The 17,881-nt window shown below is 51.3% G+C and overlaps 1 protein-coding gene across 2 annotated transcripts in view; it reads right to left on the bottom strand.

Moving 5' to 3' along the window:
* Lrsam1 (leucine rich repeat and sterile alpha motif containing 1) overlaps nt 1-17,813 on the bottom strand; it is a 35,484-nt gene extending 17,671 nt beyond the window's left edge. For both annotated transcript variants that reach the window (XM_057755360.1, XM_057755359.1), the window contains exons 1-15: nt 17,753-17,813; nt 17,239-17,448; nt 15,726-15,819; nt 14,151-14,207; nt 13,280-13,324; nt 11,884-11,961; nt 9,767-9,835; nt 7,638-7,722; nt 6,925-7,046; nt 4,151-4,241; nt 2,098-2,228; nt 1,579-1,608; nt 1,361-1,483; nt 935-1,074; nt 89-133 (exon numbers count right to left, since the gene is read on the bottom strand). In XM_057755360.1, the coding sequence (XP_057611343.1) occupies nt 89-133; nt 935-1,074; nt 1,361-1,483; nt 1,579-1,608; nt 2,098-2,228; nt 4,151-4,241; nt 6,925-7,046; nt 7,638-7,722; nt 9,767-9,835; nt 11,884-11,961; nt 13,280-13,324; nt 14,151-14,207; nt 15,726-15,797 (1,088 nt within the window). In that variant the 5' untranslated portion in view covers nt 15,798-15,819; nt 17,239-17,448; nt 17,753-17,813. The remainder of the gene's footprint in view (nt 1-88; nt 134-934; nt 1,075-1,360; nt 1,484-1,578; nt 1,609-2,097; nt 2,229-4,150; nt 4,242-6,924; nt 7,047-7,637; nt 7,723-9,766; nt 9,836-11,883; nt 11,962-13,279; nt 13,325-14,150; nt 14,208-15,725; nt 15,820-17,238; nt 17,449-17,752) is intronic.
* Nucleotides 17,814-17,881: the final 68 nt, after the last annotated feature.

Here is a 17,881-nt window from a genome sequence, read left to right on the forward strand (position 1 = left end):
CCTGGACAAGGGAGGAGCCTATGCCCCCCCTCCCCCAGCCCCAGAGCAGGGAGCTTTCTCTAGGCACATAATCCCTAGGCTCACTCACCTCTCATTCTCTAGCGATTTCAGGATCTCAGAACTCTTCTTCTGCCTGTGGAAAAACCAGAGATTGGCCCTGTGAGCACCAGCGATGATGTGCCCAGCCAAGCTGCCCACCTCCCAACAATGGCTGAGCTCACTACCCAGGAGCTCTGTTCTCGGGCTGTGAAGGCCTAGAAGGCTCTCCTGTGCCAGGAAGGGAGAGTGCTTCTTAGACAGCTGGACTTTAATCCCGGCACCTGGGAGGCAGAGGCAGGAGGATCTCTGAGTTTGAGCCAATCTGGTCTACAGAGCGTGTTCTAGGACAGCCAGGGCTGCATGGAGAAACTTGTCTTATAAAAACAAAACAATGTGGGAACACAGTGCTTGGCACAGAGGCGCCAGCCAAGTCTCCTTAGAAGAAAAGGACCCGAGGCATGGGAGAAGGAAGCCTGGGCTAGAGCTACAGCCGGTTTCTAGACTCTTCCTGTGGTGGACCCTAACCAGATGTCTTCAGACACGGGATCTCCTCTCAGCTACTCTCTCCAACCTCATCATGATCTGGCTTGGTGGTTCCTATATACGACAGTTTGCTCCCTACAGGGTGAGCGGCCACCCTCGGGGCAACAGGCAATGCGGAAGCCAAATGCAGGAGCAAGCTGTGACTTTCACCCGCTAATACGTAGAAGGGGGATGGGCCCGGTGTGGCTAAATGCAGTTAACAGGCCTGTGACAGAACCCCATTCTGTACCCCCAAATCAGAGCAGCGGAATCGCCTTCCTCGGACCCTAACAGAGGAATGTTTGGGCCAGGGAAGACTGAGAGAAAGGACCCTGTCCCTCAGAGGCTATTCCGGAGTCAGGCCAGGACTGACCTCTGATTGTCCTGCAGGAGTCTCTGGATGCGGCTGGCGATGCTCTGCTCGCTCTGCTTCAGCTGCTCCCGCAGCTGCTGCCGCTCTGCGTCCAGGCAGCGCTGGCGCTCACTTAGACCCTGCTCGAGCCGAGTCTGCTCCTGCAGTGGGAGAGACACAGGGACCACAGGTGCGGGCATAGTCAGGGTTTCGGCTGGAGGAAGTGGCGTTCCTGTCTCACTTTGGGCAGGCTCTCTGTGACCTTGGGCTGGTCCCTCCCTCCCTGTAAGGCATATCAGTGTCCACTGTGCCCAGCAGTCAGGGCTGCCATTCCTGCTTCCCAGGGATGGTGGTGCAGCTTAATCCCTGATTGGCCATTTGGTGCCTTGGCCTACGCCAGGAGGCCACAGAGTTGGGGCACAGGCAGGCTGGCGGGTGGCCACGCACCTGCTTGACTGACTGAAGGATCTCCTCCTTGTGATTGTGGCTCTGCTGCAGCAGTTCGGCGTGCTCTCGCTGCCCGAGCTCCAGGCGCCGCTCAAACTCCAGCTTCTCCAGCATCTTCTGCTCCTGTGGGGACAAGATGCAGAGCAGAAGGGAGCTGCCCTGCAAGTCTCCAGGGAGCTGCCATCCTCCAGAAGAAAAGCGGCAGGGAGGGCCCTTACCTTTCGCTTCTCGTAGTCAGAGAACCAGTTCTGGGGAGAGAAGAGCCAGAGGTGAGGAAGGGTGGTGGCTGCGGTTCCCACTGGCCCAGCCAGCCTGCTTCACTGGCATGAGGAGATGGAAGGATGAGAACCGATAAAGGGGCCTGGGAGGCTCCAGCGTGAGAACCACTGTACGTTTGACACACATACACACATACAAAATAATAGATTTTTTAAAGTTCAAGGTTATCCTTAGATACCTATTAAACAATTAGTAAGATAAAATGAAAATGGAAGAGTGCGGAGAGTTCCAGGCGGGAATGGCTTGCCCTAAGACGCTGGGGAAAGGGACATGGTTTGTCCAGGGAACAGAGAGGAGACCTGGACAGCTGATGTGGTGAGCTGGTGGCCTAGACAGCTGAGGTAGCTGGGTCTGTGGGTCTGAATGGAGAAATCCGTAGCTACAGCTCTGAACCCCTTATGCCAGCAGCCTTCACAGAACAGCCACACAGGTATGCCCCTGCTGGCAGCATATCTTACCTGCCAATCAGCCGCCTCCCTGGAGAATCTGTTTATGGCTCCATCGGGGCTGTCCTGGGAGTTCTCAGCTCCATCCTGCTCCAGGACTGGCAGTAGGTACTGAGAAGGAGGGTAGTATTCCAATCCTGACTCTACGGGAGAAGGGGCACAGGCTGGCCAGGAGCACCCCGCTGCTTGCTCCTATGCCCTCACTCTCGTCCTCCCTCCGCCACTGAAGCCACCTTGCTGGCTCAGTTCACTCTCAAACTCCCAAGGCTGGGCCTCGCTGCTGTCTAGTTATTATTGTCCAACGTCAGACCTGGAGACATAGGCTTATAATCCTAACTATTCAGAAACCAGGGTGGCTGGACAGTGGTAGCGCACGCTTTTAATCCCAGCACTCGGGAGGCAGAGGCAGGTGGATCTCTGTGAATTCAAGACCAGCCTGGTCTACAAGAGCTAGTTCCAGGACAGGCCCCAAAGTTACAGAGGAACCCTGTCTCGAAAAAGAAAAGAAACCAGGGTGGCTGCTAGTTCTAAGCCTATCAGAGCTACAGAGCAAGTTCAAGGCCAGTGTGAATTACTTAGTAAGACCCTGTCTCAAAATGAAAACATACAAAGGGTTGGGATACACTAAGTGGTAGAGCCCTTGCCTAGCATGTGTGAGGGCCCTGGTTCAACCCCCTAGGGAGGGAAAAATATGATGTCATGTATTTGAGTTCTGCAGTCAGCATACGCAAATTTACTGCTTTATTTTTGTGTCTATTGTTTATATATGCATTAGAGGATCTTACAACATTCTTGGGTATTGAGAGTCTCAGTAGGTAGCCCAGGCTGGCCTCAAGCTCACAATCTTCCTTCTGTTTCCCCAGGTGTTAAAATTCTAAGGATCTGCCAGGTACAAGGACCCTCTACTCCGGCAGAGACCTTCCCGCTTGCCGCATGCAGAGTTTGTTCTTTCAACGCTGTGTGCTTCTCACATGCGAGTCTGAAACCACTCACTCATTCTCTACTGGGGCACTACTATGGGGACAGCTTCCGTGGGCGTCTGCGGACAACACGGCTGCTCTTTCTGTTGGGCGAACACCTAGTCAGGGAACTAACTGAGCTGGGGACCTGGATGTTCAGCTCGAACACATACTAACAACATACAATGAGGGAGAGAGACGGGGTCTTGCTCATGCTAACCTTGAACTCACAATGTAACCCAGGCTGGTCCAGGACTGGGACTGATGCAGGGACTCCAGCACTACTACAGACCTGATTCTACCTCTGGAATGCTTGGATTATGGGTTTATGATTACACGCACATTATGTGGTATTGGGGTCCAATTTAGGGCTTCAGTTTAAGAGGCCAGCACGTGGCAGCTGAGTCACTTCCCCAGCTTTGGGCGGCAGGAGCCAAGGCCTGACCTCATTGAACTGGAGTTCAGTTTTTGTTTTTGGTTTTTCCTGAAGACCCAGGCCAGCAGGTCTGGGATCATTTGCATACTGATAAGATTAGCCTTTAATTCTCTTTGTACCACTTCAAGAATAATTCAGACAAGAGGCTTGCTCTGAGGACACCACAAAATCACATTGACAGGTGTAACAGCCCGAAGCTACTCCCTTCCGGTGCCCCAGGCCACCAGGGTCTGCCTGTCCCCCTTCTTCTAGTTACTACTTACTCTACAAAACCCAGCTTCCTGCTGGGCACCCCCCCCCCAATTTTTCCTTCTTGGCCTTCAGCACTCCAGCCACACTGGCTCCACAGTACCCCAGGTTCCCCTCCCTTCCTCTAGGTCTCTTATCACTTGCCTCCTCTGCTAGAAACACTGTCTCTTCTCCTGGCCCTAGCTCCCTGCTCCGGTGGTGTCAGCCAAGTTGCTTCCTCAGACAGGCCTTCCCCAGCCCTAGCCTAAGCCTAATCTCTCCTGAGCTCAGCCTGGTGCTTCCATCTCTGTGCCATGCTTCATTGGACATGCTGCCCTCACTGGACGCTGACCGCTGACCAGGCAGTTTATACCACCTGGTCTCAAGCCTGTGACAAGGGACAGCCATGGGGTGGGGGGAGATCAGAGGGGGCTGCCTTTACCTTTGCAAAGGAACTGCTGCACGGCTGCAGTTCCAGCACCACACACCTCTGGCGGGGGGTAGACCATGGATGTGGCATCGAGGCTCAGCGTCTGTGGGCACAGGGAACCCCTTTACTGTGTATACCACGTCACCACCCAGCACAGTTGAAAGTCGCTTGGTTTTGCTGTCTCCCCTGCCTCCTAGGAGCACCACGAGTCATCACTGTGGTAGCTTGAGTGTGGACTCTGGGCCACGCTGCCCAGTATGGTGGCTGAGAGTCACATGTGGCCATTTGCATTTCTTGAGCTGTGTGTGCATGCTTGGGTGTACACGTGTGTGTGTGTATGTGGAGGGACAGAGGATAAGCCTGAGTGTTGTTCATTAGGAACCACTCACTTTGTTTTTGGAGATAGTCACTCACTGGCCTGGAACTTGGTAAAATGGCTAGGTTAGCCGGCTAGCAAGGCCCAGGGACCTGCCATCTCTACCTCCCGGGCTGGGATTGCAGGTGCCTGGCTCTAGGACTGAGATCAGGTCCTTTGCGAGCACTTTCCTCACTGAGTCATGGCCCAGGCTGCATTGGAACCTGTGATCTGCCTGCCTCTGCCTCCCAAGTGTCAAGATTACAGGTGCACAGCAACCTTAATTTCAGTTTTAATTAGTAAAGGCCACCTTGGCTATATGGATTCATGTCAGGTTGGGCCCCGTGGCTGCACAGATGACAGTATTTCTATTACCTGCGGGGGTTCTGCCTCTTGAGAGACACTTGGCCTTCAAGCCCAGCCCAGCACAGCCTGCTGTGCACCTTAGACAGGTCACTTGGCTCAACTTCCCTCAGTGTCACACAGGCGTGGTGTCCCTGATTTGACGGGATCTATGGTAGGTAACAGGGCACAGCATTTGAATGGAGTTGGCACACAATATGGCCTCATTGACAATGCCCGAGCTCTCACCCTGAAAAATGTCTGTTCAGGGGGCCAAGAAGCTCCCAAGAGTTTTTTTTTTTTTTTTTTTTTTTTTTTTTTTTTTTTTGAGACAGGGTTTCTCCGTAGCTTTTTGGTTCCTGTCCTGGAACTAGCTCTTGTAGACCAGGTTGGACTCGAACTCCCAGAGATCCGCCTGCCTCTGCCTCCCGAGTGCTGGGATTAAAGGCGTGCACCACCACCGCCCGGCTCCCAAGAGTTTTTTAAAGAAGCAGCCGGGCAACAAGTCCCATCTGATCTTCTGCTGCAGTGTTGGGGCTCAGGCACGCTAGGCAAGTGCTCCCCCACTGAAGCACAGCCTCAGTCCCTCAGGGCTCCAGTATCTTAGGATAGAATCAGGGCCCAAGCAACTGTAAAGCATGTGACTTTTTACCTGGGAATTAATAGAGACTCAACAACACCATTCAATTCTGTGGTGGCACCAGCCACATCCCAAACGCTCAAGAGATGTACACGGTCACCGAATTGGGCAGCAGTCAGTAGAAATGCCCATCACCACAGAACGTTCTCCCGAGAGACACAGAACAGAGCTGGCTGAGCACAATGTGCTTCACCACCATGTGAGGGGCAACACAGATGTGCTGTCTCTGTCCAGCTGCCACCTTCCCAGACACCTCTGCTCTGCAGTCTGGCTTGACGGAGGTTATTCGCCAAAAGATCTAGGGAGTTCTGGAATGCTCAGACAAGCTGTCAACACTGTGACAGATAAGTCCCTATTCCAGACTCTGAGCTTTACATAGGGTTGTTCCAGAGGCTGTAATGGCCAATCCCATCTATGGCAGCTGTGTGCCCCAGTTTCTTCATCGGCAAAGTCATAACAGGACATGCCTCACGGGGGCGGGGGAGGGAGGGTCTGGGAGTTAGCACAGGCCCAGTCTCAGACAGTGCCAACGAGGGGCTGGGAGGTGGTTCAGCTGGCAGAGCGAAGCCTTGGGTTTGATACCTGGCACCACAGAAACTGAGTATACTGGTGCACATCTGTAATCTCAGCAAGTACAGGCAGGAGGAGCTACAAAGTAAATTCAAGGTCAGCCTGGACTACACAAGACTTAATCTCAAAAAACATGCAAAAGTGCCTGAGGAGCAACAAGCCACCCTGTCAGGACCAAGAGCCCACTGTCCCTGAGTGGGCCACCTAGTGGTGGCGTCTGTGGTGGGTTTGCTGTGTCCCTGCTTTATACACTGAAGTCTTAATTCTGAAGACTCCAGAATTCACATTTAGAGCCAGGCTGGACCAATCTGACTGGTGTCCTTTGAGAAGGAAGAGATTTGACAGTATTCAGAGACAGAGGATGGGCCCAGGACAGACAGGCCACCTGCAGAGAGAAGCCTTAAAGGAACAACCCTGTCAACACTGGGATCTTAGATTTTCTTGCAGACTGCGAGGACACAGACTCCTCTGGTGTGCGCAGCCTGGTGTGGGGAGCTTCCTCATTCACCCCGAGGTGACTCACGGGGTCCCAGGACATTCTCACCCTACCCACCTGTGCTCTGACGAGATCCACTTTCCACACCGAGCCCAGGTCTCCACCTTGCCTCCGTTCCACGCCCAGCTTTCCTGTTCACCGCCCGTTCTAGCCCCTCTTCGTTCTGCTCTTCCACTGAAGGCTCCCAAGTCCATGGCTATGTCCCAACTCTCCCTCTTCTTCAAATCTGGCTCCAAGGCCATAGAGTGGGGACCCTTCTGGGCTCAACCCGTCCTTCTTCACTTGGACTTATGCCCTCCCGCTGCCAGGATGGCAGCAAGGTCATCACATGACAAACAGTCGTACGGCAGCCCTCGGTGACACCCGAGAGAGTGCCCCCTTACCTCCAGGGTCCGCACGTGAGCCAGCATCAGCGGCAGTCTCCGAACCTCGTTTTCACTAATGTCGAGGGTACGCAAGCTTCGCAGCTCCCCCAGGGTCTCAGGAAGCTCCTTCAGCTTGTTGTCTGCAGGGACCCAAAGCCTGCTGCCACCTCCTGACACTGCTACTCAGGACCCCAGCCTCCCTTCCCTGTGCCACTTCTCCTCTGTAATAGAGCACGCTACTTCCCACAGTCACATGATGAGCTGAGTCTCTCTGCGCTGAGAGGCTAGGGGCAACAAGGGTAAGATAAGAGCCTGGCCACAGAAAGGCAAGTCCTCTTTGGAGGCCAAGAACAGCACACTGATATCTTGGCTAGTCACTACCTCACTGCAGGGGAAGGGGTCCTGACAGGCCACAGCTCAGAGCCTTATTTTCCTCATGTTAGCCTGTCTCGTGGACTCATCAGACCAGCCACATCCACGGGGCAGCATTACTCAAAGTGTCCCGAGCCACGCAGAGCCACTGCAGCGGCACCTCCTGTCCTGCCCGTTAGCCCACTCTCTTCCCATCACTCACTATGGTCTGCCTTTGCCCACAGCCTCTGGTTTGTGACCAGAGACAGACTGAGCTAGCTGGGGCCGGGGTCACTATGGCTTTTGGCATCACCCTCCCACTCGGTGGCTCCCGGGAAGAGCACCAGAGAGCTGTCCTGATCCTGGAGGTGTGGACCCACCTTTCACGTTGAGGGTCTGGAGCTGAAGCAGGTTCCCGACAGAGCGCGGGAGATGCGTCAGTTGGTTCCTTTCCACATTCAGTACCTAAGGAAGGAAACAACGATACGAGAAGCCTACAGGGTAAGAGTGCAAGCATAGCCTGCATCACCCAGGCACTGAGCAGACCTGCCTTTATACCCTTCTACAGCCCTGAGAGGGAGGCACGGGCTGTTATGGTCCCATCTAAGGGATGAGAAAACTGAGTTTTACAGAAGTTATGTGTTCAAGAGAGCCAAGCTAAGTTCTTGAACACACTCCTAATTGAGGCTTCACCATCTAAATTAGCTGCAGAATGCCCAGGGATTGCATGAATCAATGTGGTGACAGAAAGGCCATTAGGGGCTCAGTGAGGCAGTGAGGGTTAGGATATGGTGATCTAGTGTTGAGCAATGGGGAGGCATAGCTCAGGCTAGCCCCAAATAAAGCACTCAGCCAGGGCAGGGACAGCTACCCACAAAGGACCAGGGAGCCAGAGAGTACAGAATTTGTCCTTTAACGCCGGGCGGTGGTGGCGCACGCCTTTAATCCCAGCACTCGGGAGGCAGAGGCAGGCGGATCTCTATGAGTTCGAGACCAGCCTGGTCTACAAGAGCTAGTTCCAGGACAGGCTCCAAAACCACAGAGAAACCCTGTCTCGAAAAACCAAAAAAAAAAAAAAAAAAAAAGGAATTTGTCCTTTTTTTTGTTTTTTTGTTTTTTTTCCAAGAAATCTTAATTTCTTTATTGTTTGACTTTTTGACTCAACATTTTTTTAAACTTTTTGTTTTTTTCTGAAACGTTCTTATGAGCCTTTTGTTTTGTTCTCGTTAAATGCACTCGACCCAAAATTGGTTTGGCATATCGAAAAAACCCTGTCTCGAAAAACCAAAAAAAAAAAAAAAAAAAAAGGAATTTGTCCTTTAAAAATAATATATAGCCGGGTGGTGGTGGCACATGCCTTTAATCCCAGCACTTGGGAGGCAGAGGCAGGTGAATCTCTGTGAGTTCGAGACCAGACCAGCTTGATCTACAAGAGCTAGTTCCAGGACAGGCTCCAAAGACACAGAGAAACCCTGTCTCGAAAAAAAAAAAACCAAAAAAAAAAAAAAAAAAATAATAATATATAAAAACTTATGCATCGAGCTAGAGAGATGGCTCAGTGGCTAAGAGCATTGACTGCTCTTTCAGAGGTCCTGAGTTCAATTCCCAGCAACCACATGTGGCTCACAACCACTGGTAATAAGATCTGGTGCCAACTTCTGTCTGCAGGGATACATGCAGGCAGACCATTGTTTACATAATAAATAAATAAATAAATGAATAAATAAATAAATAAATAAATAAATAAAACTTATGCATCACCAGGTGCTAGTGGCGCACGCCTTTAATCCCAGCACTGGGGAGGCAGAAGCAGGCGGATCTCTGTGAGTTCAAGGCCAGCCTGGTCTATAGAGCGAGTTCCAGGACAGCTAGGGCTATTACACAGAAAAACCTTGTTTCAGAAGACCAAAAAAACAAAAAGCAAACTCAGGTACCACATGTATGCAATACCTGTGGAGGCCAGAAGAGGCCATCGGGTCCCCTGAAACTGGAGTTACAGACAGCTGTGAGCTGCCATGTAGCTGCAGGGAACCTAACCAGGGTACTTTTCGAGGCAGATCTACAGTCTCTGGAATCTGTTTTTTTTTTTTTTTAATATTTATTTATTATGTATACAATATTCTGTCTGTGTGTATGCCTGCAGGCCAGAAGAGGGCACCAGACCTCATTACAGATGGTTGTGAGCCACCATGTGGTTGCTGGGAATTGAACTCAGGACCTTTCGAAGAGGAAGCAATGCTCTTAACCTCTGAGCCATCTCTCCAGCCCCTTCTGGAATTTGTCTTTAAGATGGAAACCCCCTAGGTGTTTGTTTTTTGGGGAGGAACAGTTAAAGCTGTGAAACCATGAACTACCATGAAGTACATGCCAAGTCCTGGTGGAGAACCCCTCATAGCCAGGCTGCGATGGGAAAGGCAGCGCCGGTGCCCAGTGCAGTGCAGCCGGGTCCCACCGCGACAACACATCAGAACGTCCCAGCATTACAGAAGCCCGTGCCCTACAGCCTTACCTGCAGGGCTGTCAGCTGTCCCATGTCATCAGGAAGGGCTGTCAGCTGGTTGTCATGGAGATCCAGAACCTACAGAACAAACACGTCTGTCAGGCCCCAGAAATGCAGAATGCAGAGCAGCTGAAGATGACGAGGCCTCCTCATAGCCCGGTAACATTGTGGCAACCTGTAGCAGGAACTCTAACAGAGTCTTTGTATCTAGGGGAAACACCAGAACGAGAGCTGTTTTCTGGAAGCACTTGGACCTGAAGGAATCATGTGGAAGACAGTGACTGCTGTTTACAGTTGTTTCTCTGAAGGACCTTCACAGCCTCTGCGACTTTAGTAACATGACGGCCCTGGCACACCTGGGTTCTGCAAACAGTGCACGGTGAGGACTGAAAACTCAAGGGTGAGGTGCTCCTTCTAGAAGTGTAGATTAGGTTCGGGATTGGTATAAGGAACTTGTTTTTCCCTAAGAAACAACTTTTGTGTGACCGTCACTAAATCATCTTCGGCATGGCTGGCCCTCCCTTCTGCCTGCAAGGCCTTATTTAATCCCGCAGTGACCCTCTTCGATCGATCGTACAAAGGACTCAGACACCCACAACAACCCTTCCTCCTGCCCACCGTTCGTTCAGCATCCTGCCTCATAATCTTTGTCACTTTTTTTTTTTTTTTTTTGAGATAGTGTTTCTCTACATAGCCCTGGCTATCTTGGAATTCAGTGAACCAGTCTGGCCTACAGAGATCCGCCTGCCTCTGCCTCCTGAGTGCTGGGATTAAAGGTGTGCGCCACCATCCCCCCCCCACTTTTCCTGAGACAAGGTCTCGCACTATGTAACCTGGCTAGTATTGAACTTACAGAGCTCCGCTTGCTCTGCCGCGATGAAGGGAAGGTGCATGCCAGCACACCCAGCTCCACCAGCGCTCCAGCTCATAGTCTTGTTTTCCTTTCAGGGTTTAGAGGCAGGCTCTTACAGTGTAGCCCAGGCTAGTCAATTCTTTTGCCTCAACCTCTTCTCCAATGTTCAGGATTGCAGACACGTGCAGCTATACCATGTCTGATTTACGTGTTCTCTTTTTACTGAATACAGAAATTACACGTGGGCTGGGGTGTGACTCAGTGGCAGGGCACGTCATCAGTATGTGTGAGGGCCTGGGTATATTGATTACATACACACACACACGCACGCACACACGCACGCACACACACACACACATACTAAAATAAAAATCAGCACAAAGAAAACAACAGAAAAGCATGGAGTGAGGGTGGAGACGGCTAGGCAGTTAAGAGCTGTGCTTGCAGGGGACCCAAGTTTGGTTCCCAGCATCCACACTGGACAGCTCACAAGAGCCTATAACTCCAGCTCCCGATGGGAGACCTGATGCCATCTTCCGACTTGCTTAGGCACTGCATGCTTGTGGTGCACACAATATATATATATGTAAACGATGATAAACATAAGGTAAAAATGAGTAGATCTCTTAGAAGCACCGAGTAGTATGTATGGGGGCATACACTTTTAATTCCAGGACTCAGGCAATAGAGGGACTCTGAGTCTGAGGCAAGACTGGACTGCACAGCCAGCTGGGACTGCAGAGTGAAACCATATATCCTAAAACACAATCACTGAGGAACAGAGCCACTCCAAGCCCACTGCTGGAGCTAATGAGGGAACGCTGGGACAGAGCAGGATTTTAGTCTTCACTCTTAGCGTGGGATCCACCCTTACACGCTCACCTCCACACAGAACAACCCCGGGCGGACACTGTAACCATATCCTGGAGGGGTCCACAGTCAGGAGGGTCTGCCCAGGCCACTGACTATCAGATGCAGTGCCCTCTCTGGACGCCCCTCCTGCTCCCCGCGCTAGGGCCATCATGTCCTCCTTTCTGCTGACTCGGCTTGAGTTCAGGAGCAGAAGTGGAAGCCTTGGAGGGCAGGTGCTGGGGCTGGGTTCTCTTTACCAACGACACCCAGGAATGCTTAGAAACCACACTGTTCAGACACCACAGTGACCAATCTGTGAGGACCTTTCGGCATATTTTAACAGAGAAGACCCAAGGAGGGTGTGGAGGCTCAGCTGCCACCTGGAGCACCAGAGTCCCAGTGCCTAGAGAGGGCCCAGTACCTTGACGGTGGCAAGGCTCAAGAGGCTGCAGGATTTGGGAAGCAGGGACGTGAGATGGTTCGTATGCACGATCAACACCTGAGAAGAGAGGAGAGAAATGTCGGGTCCCAGGAGAGCAGCAGGCAGGGAAGGCCAAGGGCGAGGTGGGCGGCCATGCTGCGCCCCATGCATCTTTGCTCAACCAGACCACAAGGGGGAGCTGTTAGAGTAATGAGCTCTTCTGAACTGGACTCTAGATACCTGGGGGGGGGGGGGAAGAGTTTGGGGGTCTAATTCTTCCTTATATCCTTAGAAGGGGTCAGCTATCCTGCTTAGCCTTTCCTGGTTCTAACGTTTCCTAGGTTATAGAGTACTAAGTGCCTTTCTCCAAGGGTTGCCATGGCAATAAACAAGCCACGTGGTGAAAGCGTTTAGCCTGGGTTATCATGGGGCCCACTCCTCAGACTGCGCCAACCATGGCTATTCTTGTTAGACACTGACTCCTGCTTTGGTATCTCAGAAGAATTTCACTACGCTATTGGCAGGAACATGTTTCACCATTCCAGGTCCAGTTCTGACGGTGTGCACATACCCACCTGTATGGAAAGCCTGGCATGATCTTCTAGAAAGGCTTTCACGCCCTTCTAACTCTGAGGATGGCAAGAATGCACTGAGCGTCCTCTCTATGAAATACTGGGGGAGGTAGTAACTGGGCTGTGTGACTGGCAGACTGCTCTATCACTCACACAAGACCATGAGACAGCTATAAATGTCTTCTTCCTTCCACAGATGAAGATAATGGAGTGTGGGCTGGAGATTGTTTTGCAGTTAAGAACACCTAGGTTTGATTCCCAGGATCTACAGGTAGCTCACAACCGTCTATAACTCCAGTTCCAGCTGGGCTTCTGGCCTCCCCAGACAGCGCACATGCAAGTATTGCAAATAGATATCCAGGCAAAAATACATATGCACACAAAATGCTAAAAGCTAATAAAAGAAACAGAGGTGTGAGTGTGTAAGGAAGTTATCTAAGTCACGAGGCTATGAAAGTCAGAGCCAGGAGCATCTCAGAGTGGTACAATCCCAGAGCCTGCTCTAATCGTGACAATCCCTACTGCGGACCAGAAGGGCAAGGGCCAGAGAGCTGGAAGGAGGCTGTGTGAGGACAGTGGCTCCTCTACGTCCATGTAGCTTCCCCCAAGCAGACATTCAGCAAGTGGTTTTCCTTTTTTTTTGGTTTTTTGAGACAGGGTTTCTCTGTGGTTTTGGAGCCCGTCCTGGAACTAGCTCTTGTAGGTCAGGCTGGTCTCGAACTCACAGAGATCCGCCTGCCTCTGCCTCCCAAGTGCTGGGATTAAAGGCATGCGCCACCACCGCCCGGCCAGCAAGTGGTTTTCTGAACAACGACTCTGCTTACCTTTTTCTGCAGAACTTTGCATGTTGCAAAAGCCCCAAATGGAATCTAAGACAAGACAAAGAAGGGTCAGAGCCTCCCCACCTGCCAGCTGCCTCAACTGCTCTCTCAGCGGCACTGGTGGGAGGGGATTGAGGACAGTGCTAAGCCAGGGGACGGCTGGGGAAGAATGGAGGAGCTGGCGATCAGCTGGCAGGAGACTGCTCAGCCCACCCTAGCCTATCTACTCTGTGGTATCAGGAACTGTTGGAGGTAGAGTCCTCTCTCCCAGCACCCCAGAAATCCGCAGTGTTATTTTCCTTTCTTCCCATAGTACTAGGGATTGAACCTAGGGCATCTTGCATGCTTGACAAACTCTACCAATGAGTTTCATCCCCAGATTTCCCTTCCTGCCTTTCTCTAGGGTTTTACTATATAGCCCAGGCTGACCTCAGACTCAGCATCTTTGCTACCTCTACCTCCTGAATGGAATGCTGGGAGTAAAGGTGCGCTCTGCTACACCTGGCTCATTTTTGAACTTGGCCCTGACTTTTGGAGACTACCTTGAGGCCAAAAGATGATCTCAATTCTTTTGGACAAGAATGCAATATAATGAACACCTCTTAGTGTGTCTGACTGCGTCTGAGTGCACACATTCTACGCAAGCAGGAGACTGGTGCTGAGTGTCTTATTCCCTGCCTCTCACTGAACTTAAAGTGCACTGATTCAGCCAGGATGGTTGGTTAGCAGGCTCCGGGGAACACAAGTCCTCATGCTTACAAGGCAAGCGTTTCATTGGTGGAGCCACCTGCCCATCTTCTCTCTGTCTACCCGCTGCTTTCCTCAAGGACAGAGGACAGATTAAACTCACAGCTCTCACACACCCTTACTTTACCTCAGAGAGTTCACATTTAGAGATGTCAAGAATGTCATCTGCCCCAGCTTCTTTTGCCTAAGGAAAAAAGACATTTTTAAGTTAAACAGTTTTTTTTTTAATATTTATTGATTTCATATGTATGCACCTCATGCATGTCTGATGCCGGCAGAGGTCAGAAGAGGCATCAGATCCCCAGGAACTGGAGTTACAGCCACCATGTGGTTGCTGGGAATTGAACTCAGGACCTTTGGAAGAGCAGGCAATGCTCTTAACCTCTGAGCCATCTCTCCATCCCCCCCCTTAAACTGGTTTTATTGAGACAAGGTCTCAGGCAGCTTCAAACTCGTAAACAAAGCTGTCCTCCAACTCCTGATCCTCCTGTTTGCACCCTGCAAGAATTAGCTATCTGCACAGGTTCGAGAGAAAGGCTTTTAAAAAGTTTTCATGTCTCGTGGGTGTGGTGGTGTACGTCTTTAATTCCAGCACTCAGGAGGCAGGAGGTAGGCAGATCTCTGAGTTAGAGGCCAGACTGGTCTACAGAGAGAAACTCTGTTTCAACTCCTCACCCCCGCCAACCCCACAGAAAGAATCTTCAAGTCCTGTATGTTTACAAAACCTCTGTTGATTCTGTGAGCGTTTCATATTCATGGTGTTTAGCTTCTCCTAAAATTAATGGTATTTTTTTTAGAAAACAAAACACCTTTTAGGGGTGGAAAATGGCTCAGAAGTTAAGAGCACCTGCTATCTGTCCAGAGGTCCTGAGTTCAATTCCCAGCAACCACACAGTGGCTCACAACCACCAATGATGTGATCAGTTGCCCTGTTCTGGTGTGCAGTCAAACACGAAGACAGAAAGAACACTGAATACAAATAAATAAATAAATAAATCTTAAAAACCCCACTTTTTAATGATTTATTTATTTATTATGTATACAATATTCTGTCTGTGTGTATGCCTGCAGGCCAGAAGAGGGCACCAGACCCCATTACAGATGGTTGTGAGCCACCATGTGGTTGCTGGGAATTGAACTCAGGACCTTTGGAAGAGCAGGCAATGCTCTTAACCTCTGAGCCATCTCTCCAGCCCCTTAATGATTTATTTATTCTTATTTTATGCACTTTGGTGTTTTGCTTACATGTTATGTTTGTATGAAGGTGTCAGATCCCCTGGAACTGGAGTTACAGACAGTTGTGAGCTGCCATGTGGGTGCTGGGATGGCTAGCCTTGAATCTGTGTCAATCTTCTTGCCTCAGACTCCCAAGTGCTGGAATTTCAGGTATGAGCCATGCCCAGTTCCCCAAATCAAAACACACAAACAACAACAAAAAAAGCACTCTGGCAAAACATACTTGTGGGATGGAGAAAGTAGGAAAGAAACACAGGTATAAGGAGCTGGGAGGGACACAGCCACAGCCTGCTTTTACTGGTCTGTTTGGCAGGTGGCCCAATCTGAGGTCCAGCAGGGAAAAAAAGCCAACCATATACTCAGCCTATGAGGAAGGGCACTCCCAGGGGAGGGAAGGCAGAGGGAAGGAGCAAGGACCCCTAGAGACATGGAGGCCTAGGAGGGAGAGAAAATACACCTGCCTTACCAGACACATCTGGTACTCTAGGCGCTTCCGAGCCTCCTCACTGGGTTTCCGCTTCCGAAAGAAGAGGGGCATCCTCCTGTGTGAGTTCTGGATGCTGGAAGCACAAGATGGAAGTCAGCACCTGGGAACCTGCACTGTACCTGACATTGCAGGCGGGCAGCTGGGAGATGCAGCTGGCCTGTGCACCTGTATCTGACACTGCAGGTGGGCAGCTTGGAGATGCAGCTGGCCAGAGTTCCCTACGGATAGGGCTATCTGCCTCAATCAGTCGGTCCCTGAGCCCATAAAGCAGCGCTCAACATTTTGTTCTTTGTTGACAAAGCAATAAACACAGAATATGGTGGAAGGAACATAAACGCAGGCCAGGCGCCCTGGGTTTGGGCTCACCTGCCACTGACCCTCTGGGAGGCGTTGGCATCACCCTCTAGTACGGAGCTATTTTCCCACCTTAGGGAAGATTCCCCCAAATGCCTTCCAGGGATGTTCTCTGAGGACTCTTGCCAGACTCAGCTGATGAAGCTGTCAAGAGTGGCACCAGCAACACTAAACTGGAAGTAGCCACAACTCGGGGGGAAACTCAACTATGTCAAGATTAAAGAGAGTTATGAATCTCAGGAACCTTCCCACCCTTGAAGCTATTATCCATTTGATCCTCACTCCAGCCCTGTGTCCACTGGTCTGGCTACACAGCCTGGGTCACAGAAGAACCGTCTGGGTGCTTGCCCTTCAAGCCCTGACCCTGTGCAGCTTGCACGGCTCCCTGGATTTTACAGTTCAGCAAAGCTAACCTGAACTCAGAAGCTGGGTGCTCATAGCTGGCTCAGAATCTAGAACTTCCACTGCTGTGTAAGGGCCAGAGACAGGAAGGAAGCACTCACTGAGAGGAAGCGTGTAGCTAACAAAAGCATAGGCTTCGACATCCAAGAATCAGCTCTGTCACTTTGGGTCACCAGTCGGAGCCTATTTCCTCAGACATAAGATGGCGCAGTGTTGCCACTGTTGGGCTCAGTGGGGCTCAGTCATTTCATGTACGTCAGGGCCATATCATAGACTCTGACAGAGTGCACCACACACATGACAAACAGATTCAGGGACTATCACAGGGGCCAGGGAGAAAAGGCTAGAGGAGTCTTGCAGTTGAAGACACATCCCTGGTCCTTAGAGATTTCAAGTCTCCATTCCTGGGTGTGTGTGGGCTGTCAGGGGAGGTTGTCAGGCCTGCAAAGCCAGCTCGTTCCTCACTCACCGGCTGGCACACCTGAAGATTGATGTAAAAGCGCCCTCCTCCATCCCTTACCGATGTCTTCCCTTCCGCTTGCTAATGGTTAGCCCCCCCTCATCCCTTTCCTCCAAGTCCAGACTTCCAAATCCTCTCCAAAACACACACCAAGTCCTCTTCCCTAGCCATTCCCAGCAAGGGTTCTTTCAAATCTGGTTTGAACCTCCCTGATGGTGTAGCTTGGTCGGGAGAACCACACCCATCCTCCCCTGGCAGAGCTGGCGAGTGGCTGACCTGGCTTTGTGGACGGAAAGGTCCTTTGTCGATGTTCCGATGTTGGGGTGGACCTCAAGGTAGGCTAATCACTCTGAAGGCTTGGTCATAGATGCAGACACAGGCACCAGTAAGGCGACCTGCAGTCGGGTCTTTTTCAAACATAGGAAGTTAGGACAGAAACTCTGAATCTCATAAAGTCATGCAGCTCAGGATGACAGTGTCGAGACTCTAGAAACCAAAGAATCGCAGAATTAAGAATCGTGATTTAGACCCGAATAGCTTGCTCGTTTAACTAACATGCACACACTACAAATGGGTAAGAAGGCTACTAGGGTAGCATTGGTACTGGGGTCCCGCAAGTCAGATGCGGATTCCTCAGGGGAGGGGCGGGGCCCTGGGACTCCAGAGTCATCCTCATGATAAGGGAACGTGGAATACATCAGGAAGCAGGGTCTCTGCAGCAGCCCTTCTACTCTGACAGTTCCCGGAGAAGGTGCTGGAACATCCACCCCTTCCGAATTCCCTAGCTCACCCATGAATACGGGTCTCCAGTCCTCTGCCGCAAACGCCTGCCCACAATAAACAGGGCGGCGAGGGCGTCACCCCGACGCGGGGTGGAGCCAGCGGTTATCGCGAGAGCCGAGCTTTTGTGCCTATATCC

Source organism: Chionomys nivalis, chromosome 22 (assembly GCF_950005125.1).
Source record: "Chionomys nivalis chromosome 22, mChiNiv1.1, whole genome shotgun sequence".
NCBI lineage: Eukaryota > Metazoa > Chordata > Mammalia > Rodentia > Cricetidae > Chionomys > Chionomys nivalis.